The sequence below is a fragment of the Mesoplodon densirostris genome, chromosome 1, assembly GCF_025265405.1.
Source record: "Mesoplodon densirostris isolate mMesDen1 chromosome 1, mMesDen1 primary haplotype, whole genome shotgun sequence".
Lineage (NCBI taxonomy): Eukaryota > Metazoa > Chordata > Mammalia > Artiodactyla > Ziphiidae > Mesoplodon > Mesoplodon densirostris.
The window spans coordinates 156,249,339-156,267,329 of record NC_082661.1 but is presented as its reverse complement, the minus strand read 5'-3'; the positions used below and the strand labels follow the sequence as shown (position 1 = coordinate 156,267,329).

Below are 17,991 nucleotides of genomic sequence, written 5' to 3'. Positions count from 1 at the left end.
TTTTTAATTTGTAAAATGTGAAATGGCAGGTGTATATAAAATATGCACATAAAGGAGTTGTTTTTACCGATACTGCCAAAGAAGTTTGAAAATTAGAACTTAATTCAGGAAGTGAGAAGGAATTTTGAAAAGTATGCCCTCATATTCTTTTCCTACAGGAAGATTACTTTTGAAGAACGTGTATTTTTTTCTTTAATGAAAATTATCATCTAACGGACTCCTTACAGATTGAGAAGTATTTAGAAATCAGTAGTCCCTCTGCTGTGTTCTAACAGAAACTTTTCATGACTTTTCTGAGCCTGGTAGAAAGAGAGCTTTCTGCTTTTGTTTGCATAGAGGGGCATGACATTTGCTGTTTGCAGCGAGTTTGTTTATAAATGCACCACGTCTTCCTGCACTTGGAAGCCCACCCTTGGTATGAAGATTCCTTTGACTTGCCATCGCCCTGTAACGGACGGCATATTTTTTTCATATTAATGAACACTGAAACAGAGACTCATCCACGTTTCATGGAGTCACTCCATCCACTTAAACCATCTTGTAGTGGAAAACTCACCAAAACTATTTCCAATAAAATGAGAAACTATTAATTCTCACTTTCATATGAAGTGATAGCACTGAAAAATTACCCAAACCCTGTGCCTTTTTCCTCACCACACTTAAAAAAATCATGTTTTTGAGAATCAAAGAATTGGTATTATCCTGAGCCTTGTCAGTAGTAAAACCTTGCTGGGAGAGCGTGTTGATTCACATCATCCATTCATCCGGTGTTCTTTGAGCACCTGGACTGGACCCTCATCTCCCAATCCAGTGACAGGAAGCCGCCAGCAAAGAAATAACCCACAGGGCAGAGGTGTGAACACTTGAATGCGTGTTACAACAGGGAGAGAACTTTTCTTAACAACAGATCTTCTGGAAAAGTAAACCCATTGCCGCCGCTAGTGGGGGTCAGGAGTGGGGAAGCCTTGCGTGAGTCTTGTCTGCAAGCTGCTCTGTTCCCGTGAACAGAGCTCCTTGAGTAAGCAGTATGCATACGAGCCAGTGGATGCCTGGCAGTGGCTGGATGCCCTCCTTCTGCTTCATCAGTACTTGCCTCTGATTTGGATTTCGCTGGTGCAGCCACACTTATCTGCATTGCTTTGTTAGAAGACAGGAATAGTCTGGAACAGAGAAGAAGCAACTATTACCAGGGTGTATCCACCCAAGGTACACACCCCAAGCAAGCCCTATATCAGTCCTTACACTGTGGAGAACCAGATTGTTGCTGGCTGATTGCAGTGGCTTATATGCTCCACCCATATAAACACGTCTCATAGAAGGTTCTGGTAAACATTGCTATGAAATTTGCTAGTGAGACAGTTTGAAGAACCACATTTCTTCACCCTTAGGCGAGGCAGTCAGACTGGAAGTTGTTAATAGTGTACTCAGTCATGTGCCCAGGTCCCAACAGTCCCCCTGCTTTTAGCCCTAGAGCCTTACAAAAACCACATGTCCAGTATAGCTGGCAGGGGGCATTCACAGGAGGGCAAGCTCTCTGCAGAACTGTGCACAATGTTTATAAAACTTAGCTCTATGTGTGGATGTTTCTTTCTTTATGGCTTGAGAAACCTGAGACTGTTATTAAATTTGCAAATCTCCCAGGTTCTAAATTCCTGCTTTCCTTAAACTCACCCCACAGATAGAAAAATCGAACAATGACAGCAATAAAAGTATGTCCTCATTTTGCTTCCTATGTAGCTGCCAATAAGTTGGCATTAAAATCTAGGTCATAGGAATGTCTTTGAAGACTAGGGCTGAAAATAAGGGAGAAGCTACAATTCCGTGAGTAGAAACAATGAATACTGCCTCCCATTTCCTGGAGTTTTTGTTTCTCATACCAGAACTTTTGCCCTTTAGAAAATTATATCAAGATGGTTAAACTTTAGAATCAGGAGAAATCTTTTTTTCCTCCTATAGTTAATTACTTCCTTAAACCCTCATTGTACAAAGTTTGTAATTTTTTGTTAGCAAACCTTGTGCCTCTTTTGCTTTTGCCTATTTCAATATTTGAATTTAAATCTATTTTATATTAATATTACTGTATATTTTGGGCCTCTCACCTTGTGTTGCGCCTGTGTGTGTCTAGTTCTAAAGAAAGGTGGAAACAGTCTTTACCTTATTTGATCCTTAATATGTAATTCAAAGATATTTTTAAAAACAATTTGTATATTTTTACAAATTCATGTTTCCTGATTTTATATCCTCATGTCCTTGTTTTTAAGCAGTATTATTAGTGAAAATTCTCCCCGCCCCCGCCTTTCAATTGCATTTAAACAATATACCATTTTAATAATAAAAATTAGTATTTTTATTCTGTATCTCTGTCATTTAGAGCTGAGCTGTTCCAAGGGTGGTCTGTGGCACCTTAGGTCACTCCCCAGTAATTCAGAACCTGCCTTTTAACAAGATTCCCAGGTGAATTTGTGTGCTCAGTAAAGTTTGAGAAGCCCTGATAGGGAGCATCAAAGCCCATTGCAGCGCGCACCTCTTGTATAAGGAAGGAAGACAAGGGACTCGCAGGACCACGGTGTGTGTTAAGTTCATCACATAGGTATCTCATTGAGTCCAATTTTTTTTTTTTTTTTTGGCGGTACGCGGGCCTCTACTGTTGTGGCCTCTCCCGTTGCGGAGCACAGGCTCCGGACGCGCAGGCTCAGCGGCCGTGGCTCAAGGGCCCAGCTGCTCCGCGGCATGTGGGATCCTCCCGGACCAGGGCACAAACCCGTGTCCCCTGCATCGGCAGGCGGACTGTCAACCACTTGTGCCACCAGGGAAGCCCCATTGAGTCCAATTTTAATCTTAATCTCACAGCCTCCTGGAAGGTGGGGATCCAATACCACCTTGACAGATTTTGCCGTATCCCCATGGCTCCTGCACTCCTAATATTTATTTAGTAATTTTTCTTGCCCTAGAGATAGAATTGCTTTTGAATATAATAAAGTTATTTTAAAAGGGAACTTTGTATCACTACTGTAAAAGTTATTTTAAAAGGGAACTTTTTGTCACTACTACTGAGAAACATAGTTTTTCTTAATGCACTGAAATAAACACATAACTATTCTAAAGCTCTGTGTCTATCAGAGAGATGTACACCAGACTGCAGGAATCACTGTTCCATGTGGTTATGTAGGTTACGAATGAGGATACAGGTAAAGAAAGAAAGGACAAAAGAACAAAGTGCATCTTAACGATGAGAAACTGACATCAAAACCAGATTAAGATAAGTACTTGCCTGTCCCCTTACATTCCAATACTCTGATGCTCAGTTGGCCCAGAGAAGGAATCAGGCATCTGGAATTTTAAAGCAGCACAGCTGATTCTGATGCATAGTCACGTGGAGATCTACCCAGTGAGGCCCAGAGAGGAAAAGGGTGTGATCTCAGTGGTAATCCCAGTCAAAAACACTGCTATTCCACAGTTATTTATAACTCAAATGAGTGGCCATTGGAGGGGCTGGGGAGGCTCAGAACTTAATAGTACATTTAAGCTGTTTCATTTTAAGGCCCCTTTGGTGGGTTTTCTCAGTTGCATCATGAGCTAGTGTTGCCTCAGAATCAGACACATCAGATTTTAGAGCTGGAAGAGAGGCACCGTATGTTACTTTTCACTTTCACTGTAAAACATTCAAGTACAAGTAATTTTCTGCAGGCAGGCTTGACATGTTACCACTAAAAATTTCAGTTTCCCTAAAATGCCTACAAGTAAAGAAAATGACTTATGTTGAGTTTAATTTTTTTTAAAGCATTCTACAACAAAGTTTTCTATTTTTTAATGTTAGTTAAGGTATAGAAGTAATTTTAGTGAATTCCATGGCCAAGGACAGTACCCATAGTGTGCAATTGTGATTGATTTATATTTAAAGCTGGTAAATGAGAGTTAGGTTACCTTGATGTTATAAGAGAGAAATGTACCTGAAGATGAATTAGGTCAGTTGTGGAACAGGTCTTAGGTTTGGGAGGAAAACCATTGATGTCTCCTCCAGCATCTCGTGAGGTTGTCCTGCAGCCTCTTTCGATGAGGTGGGTAGCAAGGTGGAAAGGAGAGAAGGCAGGGCCTCGGCTCGTGTGCAGGTCCCTTCCAGCGTCACATGTCTTTATTTGAGTCCTGTTACATTAGCTCGTTCTTACAGTTCTGTGTCATCCACAAATTTGGAGATGAAGTCATCTTCTACAGTTTCATTCAAACTGTGAATAAGTCCATCGCACAAGTTGGAGCCAAGAACATAATCACCCTCATGTGGGTGGCCTTCTACAGTGTATAGGTGTGTAGGGTGACTGGCCATCCTGGTGTGCCTGAGATTGAGGCGTTTCCTAGGATGTAGGACTTCCGGTGCTAAGGCCAGGACTCGTAGCACGGATGTGTCAGTGGCTGAAGACCATCCTAAGGCACTACCATGCAGCTCCACTTGTCCCTGTTATACACAGCGTATGAGAAATGTTCAGTGTCTTTCTGCTGAGCTGGAGGACACTAGAGCCAGGGAGAGTATTTCCTGCCAAGTAAGAAACCCCATCAGAAAATCAACAAGGTTAGTTGGCTTGGCTGATTCTTGGTGAACTTCAACGCCAACTCCTAATGATAAAGGCCCATAAGCCTTCTGTTTCATAACTTATTTTAGAAGTTTTCCAGGTATCATCCTCTGCCTTAACATTGGACATGGCCATAATCGTAGAATTAAATTTGAGATTTTTCGTGTGACACAGTTACCACATTAACTTTAGTGCTTACGTTTATTAGACCAGCTCTCTCTCATAGCATTGTTTTAGGGTCAAGCATGTATCTAAACCCAAACCACTTATTAAAGTCCATGTGATTGAAGGTGCCTTGTTGTATATTTTCATCTTAATTCGTGTTTCAAGCAAACACGCTTACTTGGCTGTTGACACGTTTCCGTCTTTCTTTTCCAATAGTCCTACCCGTCTAATTACATGGAGTCGATGAAGCCCAACAAGTATGGCGTCATCTACTCCACACCGTTATCTGATAAGTTCTTCCAGACCCCGGAAGGCCTGTCGCACGGGATGCAGATGGAGCCGGTGGACCTCACCGTGAACAAGCGGAGCTCGCCGCCCTCTGCCGGGAACTCTCCGTCCTCCCTGAAGTTCCAGTCCTTGCACCGGAGAGCCTCGCCGGGGCTGAGCCTGCCCTCGTCCAGCCCACCGGGGAAGAAGTACTCGCCGCCACCGCCGCCCGGCGTGCAGCCCTTCAGCGTGCCGCTGTCCATGCCGCCTGTGATGGCTGCAGCCCTCTCCCGCCACGGCATCCGGAGCCCCGGCATCCTGCCCGTCATCCAGCCTGTTGTCGTTCAGCCCGTCCCCTTCATGTACACCAGCCACCTCCAGCAGCCGCTCATGGTCTCTCTATCGGACGAGATGGAAAATTCCAGTAGTAGCATGCAAGGTAAATTCCGCCACTCGCCCACACTGCCGCCCCCCTGCTTAGTCCGGACTTGGGTCTTCACCAGATAGTCTGGGTGAGGGAGCAAAGGAGGCAAGGGGCCAAGAGCTGTTGAACTCTGAAAAGGAAATACTCGACTTAGAGTCGGCCTAAAGCATTTGCTTTTTCTTTTTTGTTTTTTAAGCATTGACACTGGAAGATCTCCCAAGGATCAGGCTGTCTGTTAAATGCCATGAAATGATTAGTGTCACTATATACTTGTCAACTTGGGGATAATAAGAATCTTGACTTTATATTTTTCCTTATTGAATACCAACATGGTTCTAGGTGCAAAAAGGCATTTAAGAAATACCTTTAGGGGCTTCCCTGGTGGCGCAGTGGTTGATCCAGGGGACACAGGTTCGTGCCCCAGTCTGGGAAGATCCCACATGCCGCGGAGCGGCTGGGCCCGTGAGCCATGGCCGCTGAGCCTGCGTGTCCGGAGCCTGTGCTCCACAGCGGGAGAGGACACAGCAATGGGAGGCCCGCGTACCACACACACACAAAAAAAAACCTTTAGACCATGTGATAACTAATGGCTATTAAAAGCCACCTTGTTTACTCACTGGTCAGAGGCAGAAGGCTGGGGTAACAAGGAGATAACCAAACGTCATAAGGAAGAAATCCTTTGGGGGTGGATGTCTTAAAAGTCCAGCTTCCTCCAAATGGTGCTTGCTGACAAAGTAATTGTTAGGAGGAACAAGAAGCACCCACCGATTCATTTCTGCTGTCATTTTGCCAAAGGCAAATAGATACACATCAGTGTGGTAGCTAGAAGCCGTGCAATAAGCTTTTAAAGGCTGAAATCGGTAAATGGTACATAGAGTAACTTTTCTATTTTTATTTTGTAGTCCCTGTAATTGAATCATATGAGAAGCCTCTATTACAGAAAAAAATTAAAATAGAACCTGGGATCGAACCACAGAGGACAGATTATTATCCTGAAGAAATGTCACCCCCTTTAATGAACTCAGTGTCCCCCCCGCAAGCACTGTTACAAGAGTAAGTATATTGAGGTCTGCCTGGCATTTACGTAGCGGCGTGCATCTCGGAACTGGAATGGAAGCTGGAGCTTCCTGCTCAAGATGTGGTGTGGATTGCCAGGCGGGACTGCCTTGTCGTTCGGGGCAGCCCCTGGGCCAGATGGGAGAATTTCTCCAAAAACTGTGTGCTCTGTTACATGTGTTACGTCACGTTCTCAGTGAATTGGTCGCACATGATCTTGCCACTTTACCCCAGAAATCATTTGTATCTTGTTTTTTTCCATCCTTCCAGACTATGTGTATATAATTCTCCCATCATCTTTAGCCCAACATGGATTGAATTTGGTGTTCTAGATATTCTACTTAAGGTTGGATCCTGGAAATGCTTCATGGGATCACGTATCGTCCTTCCCATTGTCAGTTCTCACAAAGTATAGTGTTTCTGTGGTGGGGAATGGCTTTAGTCAGAATTTTCCGGGCCAACCACAAATCCAAGAAAGATACTCCAAAACCAGTCCCGTGGCAACAGAAAGCTGACCATGTTGCTCAGAGAAGCTCGGCGTTGAAAGAACTGTTTAGTCTCCTGTCTTTCTAATTGTGAGTGCCCTAGAATGTTCGGTCTGCTTTAGAACCGCCATCCAGTAGGAAGTTTACACTACTGGTCGACATCCAGGCACCTGAATGGTGGTTTAACTTGCTGTCATGTGATGGTGTCACACACAGTCTAAATAACATCATTACTGGGATTTGTCACTAGAGATGCCCTTGACTTCTACCAGTGATTACACTGGAGGCTGTGTCTGCAGTAGGTACAAACGTGGCCTTCGGGTCGAACATCTTGGATCCCAGCTCTGCTCTCCACCGTGTGTATGACCTTGGCCTACTCGCTTAATCTCGTTGCCCCTGCTTCCTCTTTATTTTCATTATTGGTTGTAATTATTTTTCTTGTGTTATGGTCTTTACAACATTGGATTTAATGGCCAGCTTCCTAGTACAAAGGAAGTTCAACAGTTTCTGTCTCCTCAGGGTCCCTTCTGTCACCTTCCTCCCCATATAACCTTTTCTCCAGCATTTCTGCCCACTTTTCTCCCTTAACGTAATGAATTCTGTAACAGAATATGAATCCTCTGGTTTTAGAACAGCTATTTTCTGGAACTTAACATGTATTCTGGTTGTATCCGCATTCAACCCAAGTAGGTGCCTTCATAATAGCTCATATATCAATTGTCATTTGCATCAAATCCGTCCGCTTTTTTTGCGGGGGGTGGGGCGGCAGAGGGTTGTCATCTACACTTTGATAGATGAAGAAGAGAATGAATCTTCTTCCACAGCCACATCAGTAGGCAGACTGTCTGATGGTCTTGCACATTATTGCCCTTCACAATTACATAGTGCCTCCGTACCCCCAGAAAGGAACTTTTCCAAGTGTTTTCAAAGGAGTTATTTCATTCTCCCAAAACAAGCAGGTGGGAGTCAGAGCAAACAACTGATGAGCCAAGGCATAAATAACTTGCCTGTAATCACACCATTAACAGCAGAGGGGGCCTGGGCTGATCTCCTTCTTCCAGATGAGTGGTCTTCCTGCTATTTTTAGGCCATATCTAGCTGATTGCATCTGCTGCTGCACTAAGGGAAAGGAAAAATAGACTAACCAAAATGGACACATCTTGTAGGCTGAATTACCTTTTTTTTTAGGATGTCAGATGTCTTTGGTGAGGTAACTGGCAACATAGCTTGTACCTGTAATTGTTCCTGCACAGATGATGAAAAAGATGCTATAAAGCCAACTGCCCACATAGCAAGGGATCCATTGACTGAAACGGGGTTATTCCAAAGTCTAGGTTATTATAAATTACAGTGTAACGCATTACGGAAGAATAATTGAAGGCAATATTCTGTGCTCTGAATTATGCTGGAAAGAAAACACCTTTTCTCTTTTCTTGCTTATTTTAAGTAACGTTCTTTTGATGATCTCAAGCTCAGTGGCTTTTAATGATTAATGAGTAATGTGCTTATTCTAATGACCTAAGAATGCATTTTGCCTCTCAGAAAATTGAACCGATTAGCCACAACTGGGACATGTACCCTTCAAGTAATTCTCTCACAGATGTGATTAAGTAATGTCTTGGAGTGTGCCCAGTAGCAGCCCACATAGGAAACCAGCTAGCCAGGAAAGAATCACTGGAAACCAAGCACCTGGTACCATGTCCATGAGGCAGCCCCAATAATATTTGCCTTAGGAAACCCTTCCTTTACAAGGGCGGACTTTAAAATACAGCTTTGAAATCCATTTGTTTGATCATAAAGTTATAGTTTTAGGATTATTTTTAAAGGCACTCAAATGTATATCAGATTTCTTTTGTTATTTACATGTGTGAAAATTTATTTAGAACAAAAAGTTTGAGGATCAGATTTCCCCACTGAGTTGTGAACATGAAACTGTAGCAGACATAAGAGGGATCAGCTTAACTCAAAACAATGACCAGGTCTCTGATATTTACTAGGTATTCTAACTTCTTGGTTATAATGATCCCAAACAACCTCCTTAAAAATGAGCAGTGAGGAGACCAAGAAGAGTGAGTGAGATCCCAAGATCCTGAACCTTAGCCTGTACCAATATCCGGCTCTTTAGAGATAGACTGCTGACCCCTCTCAGAGTGATGCTGCCTTCCAAGGGAGATGTTGGCTGGAGTAGAGATTTCCTGATCTGGTGTTAGGACATCCCAAAAAAACTCCTCATGAAATTAAACAACTGTAGGGGCAAAGTTTGCTAATGGGTTTCTGCACCTTGAAATAGTAACAGCTACTGTTTAGCAGATTTGCATCTGGAACAGGTGTTGTTCCTAAGTGTTTTGTGTGCATTACTCACAACAACTTTCTGAGATCGCATTATTATCCCCTTTTACAGAGAAGAAACTGAGGCACGGAGAGCATGAATACCTTGCCGAGGGTTATAGGGACTATGAGAACAGAGCTGGAGCGCACAGCCTTTTAGGGTACCTTTTTTTAGGGTAACATGTTCACAAAATGAGCAACTGAAACAGCAGTCATAACTACTGCACAGAAACCATTAGAATCCCAACCCATAAAATTGAATAACTGGGAGAGACTTCTAAAGTTATCTGGGATTCTCTCCCAGGGTCCCAGAGGCACATGAGATATATTTAACTGTTCTTTTTTTTTTCCCCTCAACATTTTACTTCCTGAAGTTCTCTTAATGAAGGTGAACATTTTCAGTCAGTGGCATGAAAGTTGAAAGTTTCAAATAAACTGATAAACTTTTCTTTTTATTAAAGGGTCTTAATAATCGAGCTTTATAAAAACTCTCATTTCTCCATTTTCTCTGCTATTTGTTTGTACATTTATATAATTGAAGTTCTTGTTCTCCACCCCCCGCACTAGTTCATGTTCATTTTTCCATGTATCTAAACTTTATTCTTTCGTATCGTCCCTCTAAGCATCAGGGTAGGAAGGTAAAGTGATACTCAAAACTGACAGTTTTCTTTGCTAATCATAAGTGAGAAATTAGTGAAGTCACTCAAGATAAAATGCACCTTTTTATTCTCTTCCTAGTCACTTCTTTGGGTGCTTGAAAAAGTTGTTGATAAGAGACATTTTTACCAAGATAAAAAAGTTTCATTCAGTGACTCTCTTGATTTTTATGTCTAAATTTTATTATTCTTTAGCTCACAAGACTGTTTACCCTCATCACATTCTTTTCACCAATCTTTTTTCCCCCATACACTCTTGTATGAAACATTCACATGTTATTTGGAATATCTTAAGAACTTTAGATTCAAATTTAAAAGACAAAGAAGTCTTTCATTGCAGTTAGAGGCCAACCGTTGATACATAAGCTTGTAATGTATCAAGTAATTAGTTAGGAGAGCAAATGGATGGATTAGAACTTGTTAATTACATCAATCATTAGGGGAAGCCTGAAAAAACTACAGATTTTTCCTAGCTCTTCCCACCTGCCATTTCTCTCCACCAACTTCCTTTCTGAAAAAGAGAAAGTTCATAGTAATGATGTGTAACCTGATTTGATTTCAACCCTCCTCCCCCCCTGGAAAGGTGTGCAGGTGCAGGAAGGGGAGTCTGGGTGAGGAGCCAGGAAGGTAGGGAGGATGGCAGGCAGCCAGTGAGGGAGCCGGTGCTGCACCTGGAGCCTGGGTCTTGAGTCCTGAGTGAGGGGCTTCCTCGCCTGACCACTAGCACTGCCTGAAGTTCTCTCTCAAGGAGGAAAAATAGTGACAGTAAAGGTTTGAGTTTGTGAAGACAGTAGTGCCAATTTTTTTTGTGGGGGGGGAGGTAAAAATCAAATGTAAATTGAGCCTCTTTAAGAGATTCAAACTAAATGCCAATTATGTAAAGGATAAAATGTAGATACATCCTACAGCGTGGTTGCCTGAGACTTAGGAGTTTGACCTCTTACATCTTCCCCTAAGGAATAATAAATGTGAGAAAACATAGTACAGCGTTCAGCCTAGGACCACAGAATTCTACAAGAAAGCAAATTTCTATTAAGGGAAAGAGACTCTCCTAGCACTTTGCACCTCCCTCTAGTGTAGCCCCTAACCCTTCTTACTGTCATTACTTATCTACATGTCTGTCTCCCCCTAGAGTGTGAGCTCCTCCAGGGCAGGAACCCTGTTTTTATTCATCTTTGTGTCCCGGTGCCAAGCACAGTGCCTGGCTCATGGTAGGTGCTCACTCCATGTTTGTTGAATGAATATAGCAGTGCTTCTTGGGTTGATCCGCTAATTTCTTTTTGTTTATTTTGTTGGGTTTTTTGTTTGTTTGTTTTTGCCCAGTGTTGTTAATGCTTTTGGTGCCTTGAAGGAAAGGAAGAGCCTTTCACTCACCATTTTGCATTTGGCATCGGCTTTCCTAGGAATCACCCTTCAGTCATCGTGCAGCCCGGGAAGAGACCTTTACCTGTGGAATCTCCAGACACCCAGAGGAAGCGGAGGATACACAGATGTGATTATGATGGATGCAACAAAGTATACACTAAAAGCTCTCACTTGAAAGCACACAGAAGAACACATACAGGTATTGGAAATACAAGACTCGCTTCATCTTTCTTCTTAAGAAGTGCTAGCATGGAATGTTAAGACAAATGTTGTAGCTTTCAGAGATTATTGTAATGAAATTTTTTCAGGCATCTTGAAAGTTACCATAGCTGCAGATGTCTCTTGTCAGTTGTGAAAAGTGAAGTTTTCGATAATGATTTGTTTTTATAATAGAATAGATTCAGGGTTATCTGTTCAAGGCCCCTTGCAACCACTTGCAGTTCTGTGGTCTCTGTAGTAAGAGAGAGAGAAGGGCATGAAACCTCCACTGGGAACAGAGGGGGAAAGTGCCCTTAACCATGGGCCTGTTTCATCAAAGATGTGGCCTTCATATAGGCTGTCACTTAATAAATGTTGTACATTATCAAATTCACGATGGCAAAAAAAGAAAAATAAAGTTCTTTATACAGAACAAGTAAATGCAGCAGTTTATAGAAATGGAATTCAAACAGAAGACAGTCATCGAAGGAAAGAAAAGTGAAGATATTTGGGTGATTACCGTCTTCTAAAACTGAGGGAACTTGTAGGCTATTGCCTGCCATATTTGTTGTAGGATATTTTCCAGTTTGCCAGGCGTTGCGTATAGAGCGTACAGACAGATCTTATAAAAATTGTTAAATAGGTGAGGAAAACATAAAATTGTCCCCTGTGCTCACGAACATTTTGTAGCAAAACATCTTAAGGAATTCGTACAAAAATGTTTTAAAACCTGATTAATTGCAGTTGGTATTGGTGGTTAATGTTTATGGAAAGCCTCATCTGAGCTGACCTCATACTCTTGGATGTGAAATTCTAGTGTAACAGCAATTTCCCTCTCTGTACATTTCCTTAACTCAGAATGTAGAATATTTGGAGTTTTGTGAGTCATTCTTGTTAGGAACATTTACAAAGGGAAGAATCCGGGGTTTGGAAGAGGAGAGGAAGTAAAGTGTCTGGCAGAGTGGAAGTGAAGGTTTTCCGTGCATCCTGGGAAGGAGGCAAAGGAAGCTGAGGGGATCCAGCCGCATACAGTGTTCTTTGGCTTCCTCACAGTGTTGCCACGGAGAGAGCTGAGGGTGACAGCCTTGCAGTTAGAGGACCACCCAATGGGCAGTGCCAGATAGACTCATGAAAGCCTCCTCAGGGCACGAACGGGACCTGAGAGGTGGATGTTACCAAAGGCCAGCCTAAGAGTAAAAAGACATTGGAAGTGTATATATGTCCATATTTGGGTAACAATTCAGATGTAAGAAAAATAACTCTTAGCATGTGTATTCTGTGCAACAAAGCAGAGAGTATAAATTCTGAATATGTCATTGAAGTGCCAAGGAATTACAATCTAGAAAACAAGGGATAGTAAATGGGAATGAATCTGTCATGCCCATTACCCAATATTACTGATTTAAACATGTAAAATTACCGTTAACTGCCTTTTTATTTGTAAAGGCCTTCATACTGCTGTCCTCATGACTTTCCCACAAAGGTCTTCTTTTTCTCACCTGTAAGTTATCGTCACACAGGAGAGGGTTGTAGAAACCTGACTTCTGACAGAGTGGGGAGGAGTTTACTATATTTTCCGTACGTCTGAATTGAAGCATTATACTTAGGCGTTGTTGTTCTTGACTAAACAAAAACTAAAATGTTGAAATCCCTGATGAATATTTGTTGCTAGGGACTTAGGGACTTCACATTTTTAGAAAACTATTGAAAAGAATAAGCAAATCCCATAAACTTTCAGTTTGGACTTCTCTTTGAATGGATAGGGCTGCATGTAGCTAAGCTCCTAAGTAGGTTTACGACTTGGAGGTCAACAAATACGGATCACCGGGTATTAAAAACTTGTTCATTGCCTCCTTTGAGGGCAAAACCAAAATTCTTTGATAGCCCCTCAGAGTGGATTTCAGTGCCATAAATATGCTTTAGGAACTCTTAAAATCCCCCTCCCCCCCTTTTTGGGCAGAAAGCCAATTTCATATTAAGACAATCTGTGTTTCTTATTTGTCGCCTAGTGGTTCAAGGGACAAATGAATGATCCTATCTTGGAAATGATGTTTGTCAAGAGCTTTAGCTCAGAAATATTTACTGTCTTTAATTATTAATATCATTTTGCTCTTAGAAAAAAATCAACTCTTTTTTCCCCACCTTTCTGCAGGAGAAAAACCCTACAAATGTACATGGGAAGGATGCACATGGAAATTTGCTCGGTCTGATGAACTCACGAGACATTTCCGAAAACATACTGGAATCAAACCCTTCCAGTGTCCAGACTGTGACCGCAGCTTCTCCCGCTCCGACCACCTTGCCCTCCATAGGAAACGCCACATGCTCGTTTGAATGCCTCTATCTCCCGCCTCAGCGTGGCTCCCACTCTCCCAGCTCTCTCTCTGTCCTTCCTCCCATTATCTAACTCATCTTTTTACATGTACATTTTAATTTTGATTCAGCTGGTCTGAATCTCTGAATTTATATCATTCAAACTTCCATATGGTCAGTAGTAAATATTCTCTAATCCTCCCTCTCCTTGCCACGGGTCAGACCTAAAGAATGTGAACACTTTTTTTTTTTTCTTTTTTTTTTTTCGGGGATGCTAAGCAAACCCTTCTTAGAGATAACGTTTAATGTACTGCAAGCAAGGGAACATGTAAACTAACATAACCAATTGTTTCTCCATGTAATCCTCAAAAGAATGTCAAAGTAAATGTATTAGAAATACAGTATCCAGCCTGCTAGTCCTTGCCAGAGGCATCCAGACCTCTGTGCTCTGTGATCGAGTTTGGTGCTCCACAGCAAAAAGAAGGGTGGAACCTTTCACAGATTAGCTAGACATGCAACAGGCTTTCAGACTAGTACAGTCAACTCTTCCATTGTCCTTCACAGATCTGGCTTGTCAATTTGGATTTAGCACTTCATCTAAATGTACGTCCTTTACCCTCCTTTGTGCCTGCAGCTACTAAGGAGGTCTTTGCCACCAGGGAGGTGAGCCAGAGCTGCTGATTTAGGTGGATGATGTCTGTCCGTTGAGGGGGTGGATGCTGTACTTGCTAGCGTGGAGTCGGAGCAAAGGGGCATGCAGCAGGGGCAGAGTGAGGCGGGCAAAGGAGGAAGCCAGCCATTCCTGCTCGCCTAGGGCTTTTCGGTGACAATTCATCATTTGGTCCGCTGGGCAGTACATTCCCAGAGCTTCAGTCTCTATGCACATTCAGCTGTGCGGAACCCTACTGCAAAGCCAGATACCGATGGGGTTCTCCATGCACCTGTCTCTGTTTCTACAATGTCCTTAATGTGGATTACCAAGCATTGATAGGGATGCCACAAACCTATTTGCTCAGTAATGGGAAAAAATCTTTTGGGTAAGGGTATGAATGGTTTTCTTTAATGGCCTTCTTTTACCCCACCTACTTAACAGCTTTTTTGCAAACAGGGAAATGTTGAGTGGTAATTGTGTTCCCCTATCAAATTAATCATGGAGGCTTCATATGGAGACTTTTCTGTGTGAGCTGTAAGGTGCCAAATTGGCTGTCATCTGTGTACATGACACATATCATAAATAAGCATCTGCTAACGCTTTAGTAGATTCCTTCAGTTTAAGACCTGAGTGACACTATTTGTAAATATAAATAGTTGTGAAGCACACATAGCTTTCTTGGGGGACAGATTTCTGAAAAATCTAGAAAACCACAGTTCAGGGATTCATAAATGTAGCTCAAATTCCCAAATGTTTACTGTTGGAGCTGGCAATCTCCTATCACTATCAAGTATCCTGTCAGAAGAACAAACTGAAAATGACTCGTGTTTATGTTGAAGGTTAATAGCACCATTATTTAGGGGAAGTTTTTCAAAAGCAGGCTTTTGAGCACCATAGTGTAAATGCCAGTAAAAATAATTTATGTGTAGAAATGCCATTGGTCCTAAATTTGAAGAAAGTGGGCGATGGTGGTGTAGTGTGGGTGCATTTAAGCAAATGCACCTTCATCCCTCGATAAAGGATGGAGGAGCAGAGAGAAGAATGGAATCCTGAAGATTCATCCCAGCCACAACTCAGGATCCAGCACAACCTTAACTGGGAGGAATACACTGTTCAATTGTTTTTAAGACAGTGCATGAGTGATTCTGGAGGCCTGCGAATTGTGTGGGGAGCTTACTTTGACGGCGCCGTGTTAATACAAGTTAGTTGTAGGGACTGCACACCTAAGAGGTCCCGCTCGTAAGCCCTCGGATCCAACTGAAAGGAGATGTAGTTGAGAAATGCAAAGTAATTTGTTATTGTGGCACTTGGTTTTTCTTTTTTTTTTTTTTTTAAGCACTGCAAAATTTGTTTAGAATATTAAAACATCCTTATGAGGCTTTTGTTTTGTTTGCAACCATGACATGAATTGAGGGATAAAAAAAAATGGCTCTTGGAAAAGTAGGTATTGTCTGTATTGTAGATGTTTAGTCACATTCATGCCAAAATGTTTATTGCTTGAAATGGTTCTTCCACAACACACCGAAGAATTAAGTTGGGGTGCAAAGAACATCTTTGTTTTAATGGAGATAACCAGTTTGTGTGTGTTCTAACCCATCTTGAAGGTGGGAAAAGGGGCCAGAAAGGATAGAATTGATCTTTGAATAATTAGCTGTGAGTCTAAGTCCAGCTGATAGAAAGCTTCGTGGGTTCTCATGAAATTTGATGTGTATGCTATGGCATATTGACTTTTTTTTTCAGAAAAGCAAGCAAGACCCTGCAAAGACTATTACATTACTATTCAGCTTGCTTAGATTATGCTAACAGTTCATTAACAAAGATACATTTCAACTCTGAAGGAAAAGCAACCCAGGAAGCTATTCTCTGTTCCCATGCTGGTCTGTATACTTTAGTTACCAATTGGCTCTTAACCAAATTTTCCTTTTTTATATATATTTGTATTTTACTATGATAGTTGAGAAATTTAGTCTCTTAGTAATTTTTAGCTGTTATTGTGGAAGACCTCCAATACAAGATAAGGTACCCTTGAACGTGTGGTTTTAATGATATGCCATGTTACTATCAATGGTGATTTTAATTGCAATATTTTAAATTGATGAGAATGATTTGTAAACATGAAGTTAGTGTTGTGTAAATTCTGTTTATTATAGAATTTCTTTGATTATTATCCAAGTGTCATCTTGGGGGAGAAGTCAGAAAAATTAAATCTGTAACCATCATATTTTAGAGCTCTAAAGTGTGAATCTACATCGCAAATGGGCATTAACATTCTAAATCGCCTGGTTTTGAGAATGTGTTAGCAGCATAGCTATTATGTTCAACTAAGGAAATGCTAAATATCAGAAGTTTCAAGAGCCTTAGAACAGATTTACAGGGGAACTATATATGAATGTGTATATTTTATTAAACACCCATCTGCACTATCAGTGTTGCACTAATGTGGAATTTGAAAAACTATATTGCTGATACTGTATATCTACACATCATTCCTGATTAGATTGTTTTAAAGACAATCTCAAAGGTCTAAGGTTTTAAAATAATTTGATTGGTTTGAAAATATACAGTCATCTTAAAGGAATTGCTGTCATACATGAAGTTGCTCAGAGTGGCCTTTATTCTCTTGTTGGTCAAGGTTAACAAGTTCTAAATGATTGCAAATTCACTTAAATAATACATTTACAAAGCCATTTTACATGCATTAAACGAGGGCTACAACAATATTATGTTTTACAAATACTAGCACTTTTTTTTTTTTTTGCTGTTATGTACTTAGTGTTAGAGGGTCAAAATAATCTTTCTGCTTAGCATCTCTTAAACCATACCTGCAAGTATAGCAGGATTATTACATTTACAGTACTTTAATACTTGTATAAACTATGCAGAAATTTTTAATAAAGTGTAATATATTTTATAAGCTAATAAGACTGAATGGGTAAAGGTTTTTAGCATGCATTAGTATACTTGCAAATACTGAAACATTTTGGTAATCTTTCTTACTAAAGATGTGAATGTTTAATGTTCTTTCTCTGTTTCTACTCGGTAGTCCAATGGGAATTCAGTAATGACATTTTGTCATGTCAAACTGTGAACATAAATTTGTACTGTACAGTCCTCATATACTATATACAGTATGCAATATATGTATTATATACTTGTTAATAAAACCATCAGAATATTACATGTGATCTTGTGATTACTATGTATGCAGTGATCACTAGGAACAAAACTTAGCAAAGTAACATGTAAGAGGCCCTTAGAAATTTCAAAGTAAATCACCCTTTGATAGGCAGTCATTAATGGAAGGAAAGAAAAACAGATCTAACTGGAAAATGCACTATATGAGTTAACTCAGCCCTAAAGCTATGTCCCTGGTTTTCTGATAAGTTTTCTAAGTACAAACCATAAACTTGTAGACAACCCAGCATAAACCTACAAATTCACCTAGTGCATTCTTGGAATATTTTATTGTTTATGACCCTACCTGCTTCCAAAAACAATTTTCGGTTTCTTATGTGTA

General features: G+C 41.1%; 1 protein-coding gene across 3 annotated transcripts in view; it reads left to right on the top strand.

The window, feature by feature from the left end:
• Positions 1 to 17,634, top strand: part of KLF3 (KLF transcription factor 3) — a 36,873-nt gene extending 19,239 nt beyond the window's left edge. For all 3 annotated transcript variants that reach the window (XM_060111193.1, XM_060111200.1, XM_060111183.1), the window contains 4 exons: positions 4,947 to 5,436; positions 6,324 to 6,474; positions 11,350 to 11,510; positions 13,662 to 17,634. In XM_060111193.1, the coding sequence (XP_059967176.1) occupies positions 4,947 to 5,436; positions 6,324 to 6,474; positions 11,350 to 11,510; positions 13,662 to 13,843 (984 nt within the window). In that variant the 3' untranslated portion in view covers positions 13,844 to 17,634. The remainder of the gene's footprint in view (positions 1 to 4,946; positions 5,437 to 6,323; positions 6,475 to 11,349; positions 11,511 to 13,661) is intronic.
• The last annotated feature ends 357 nt before the right edge of the window (positions 17,635 to 17,991 follow it).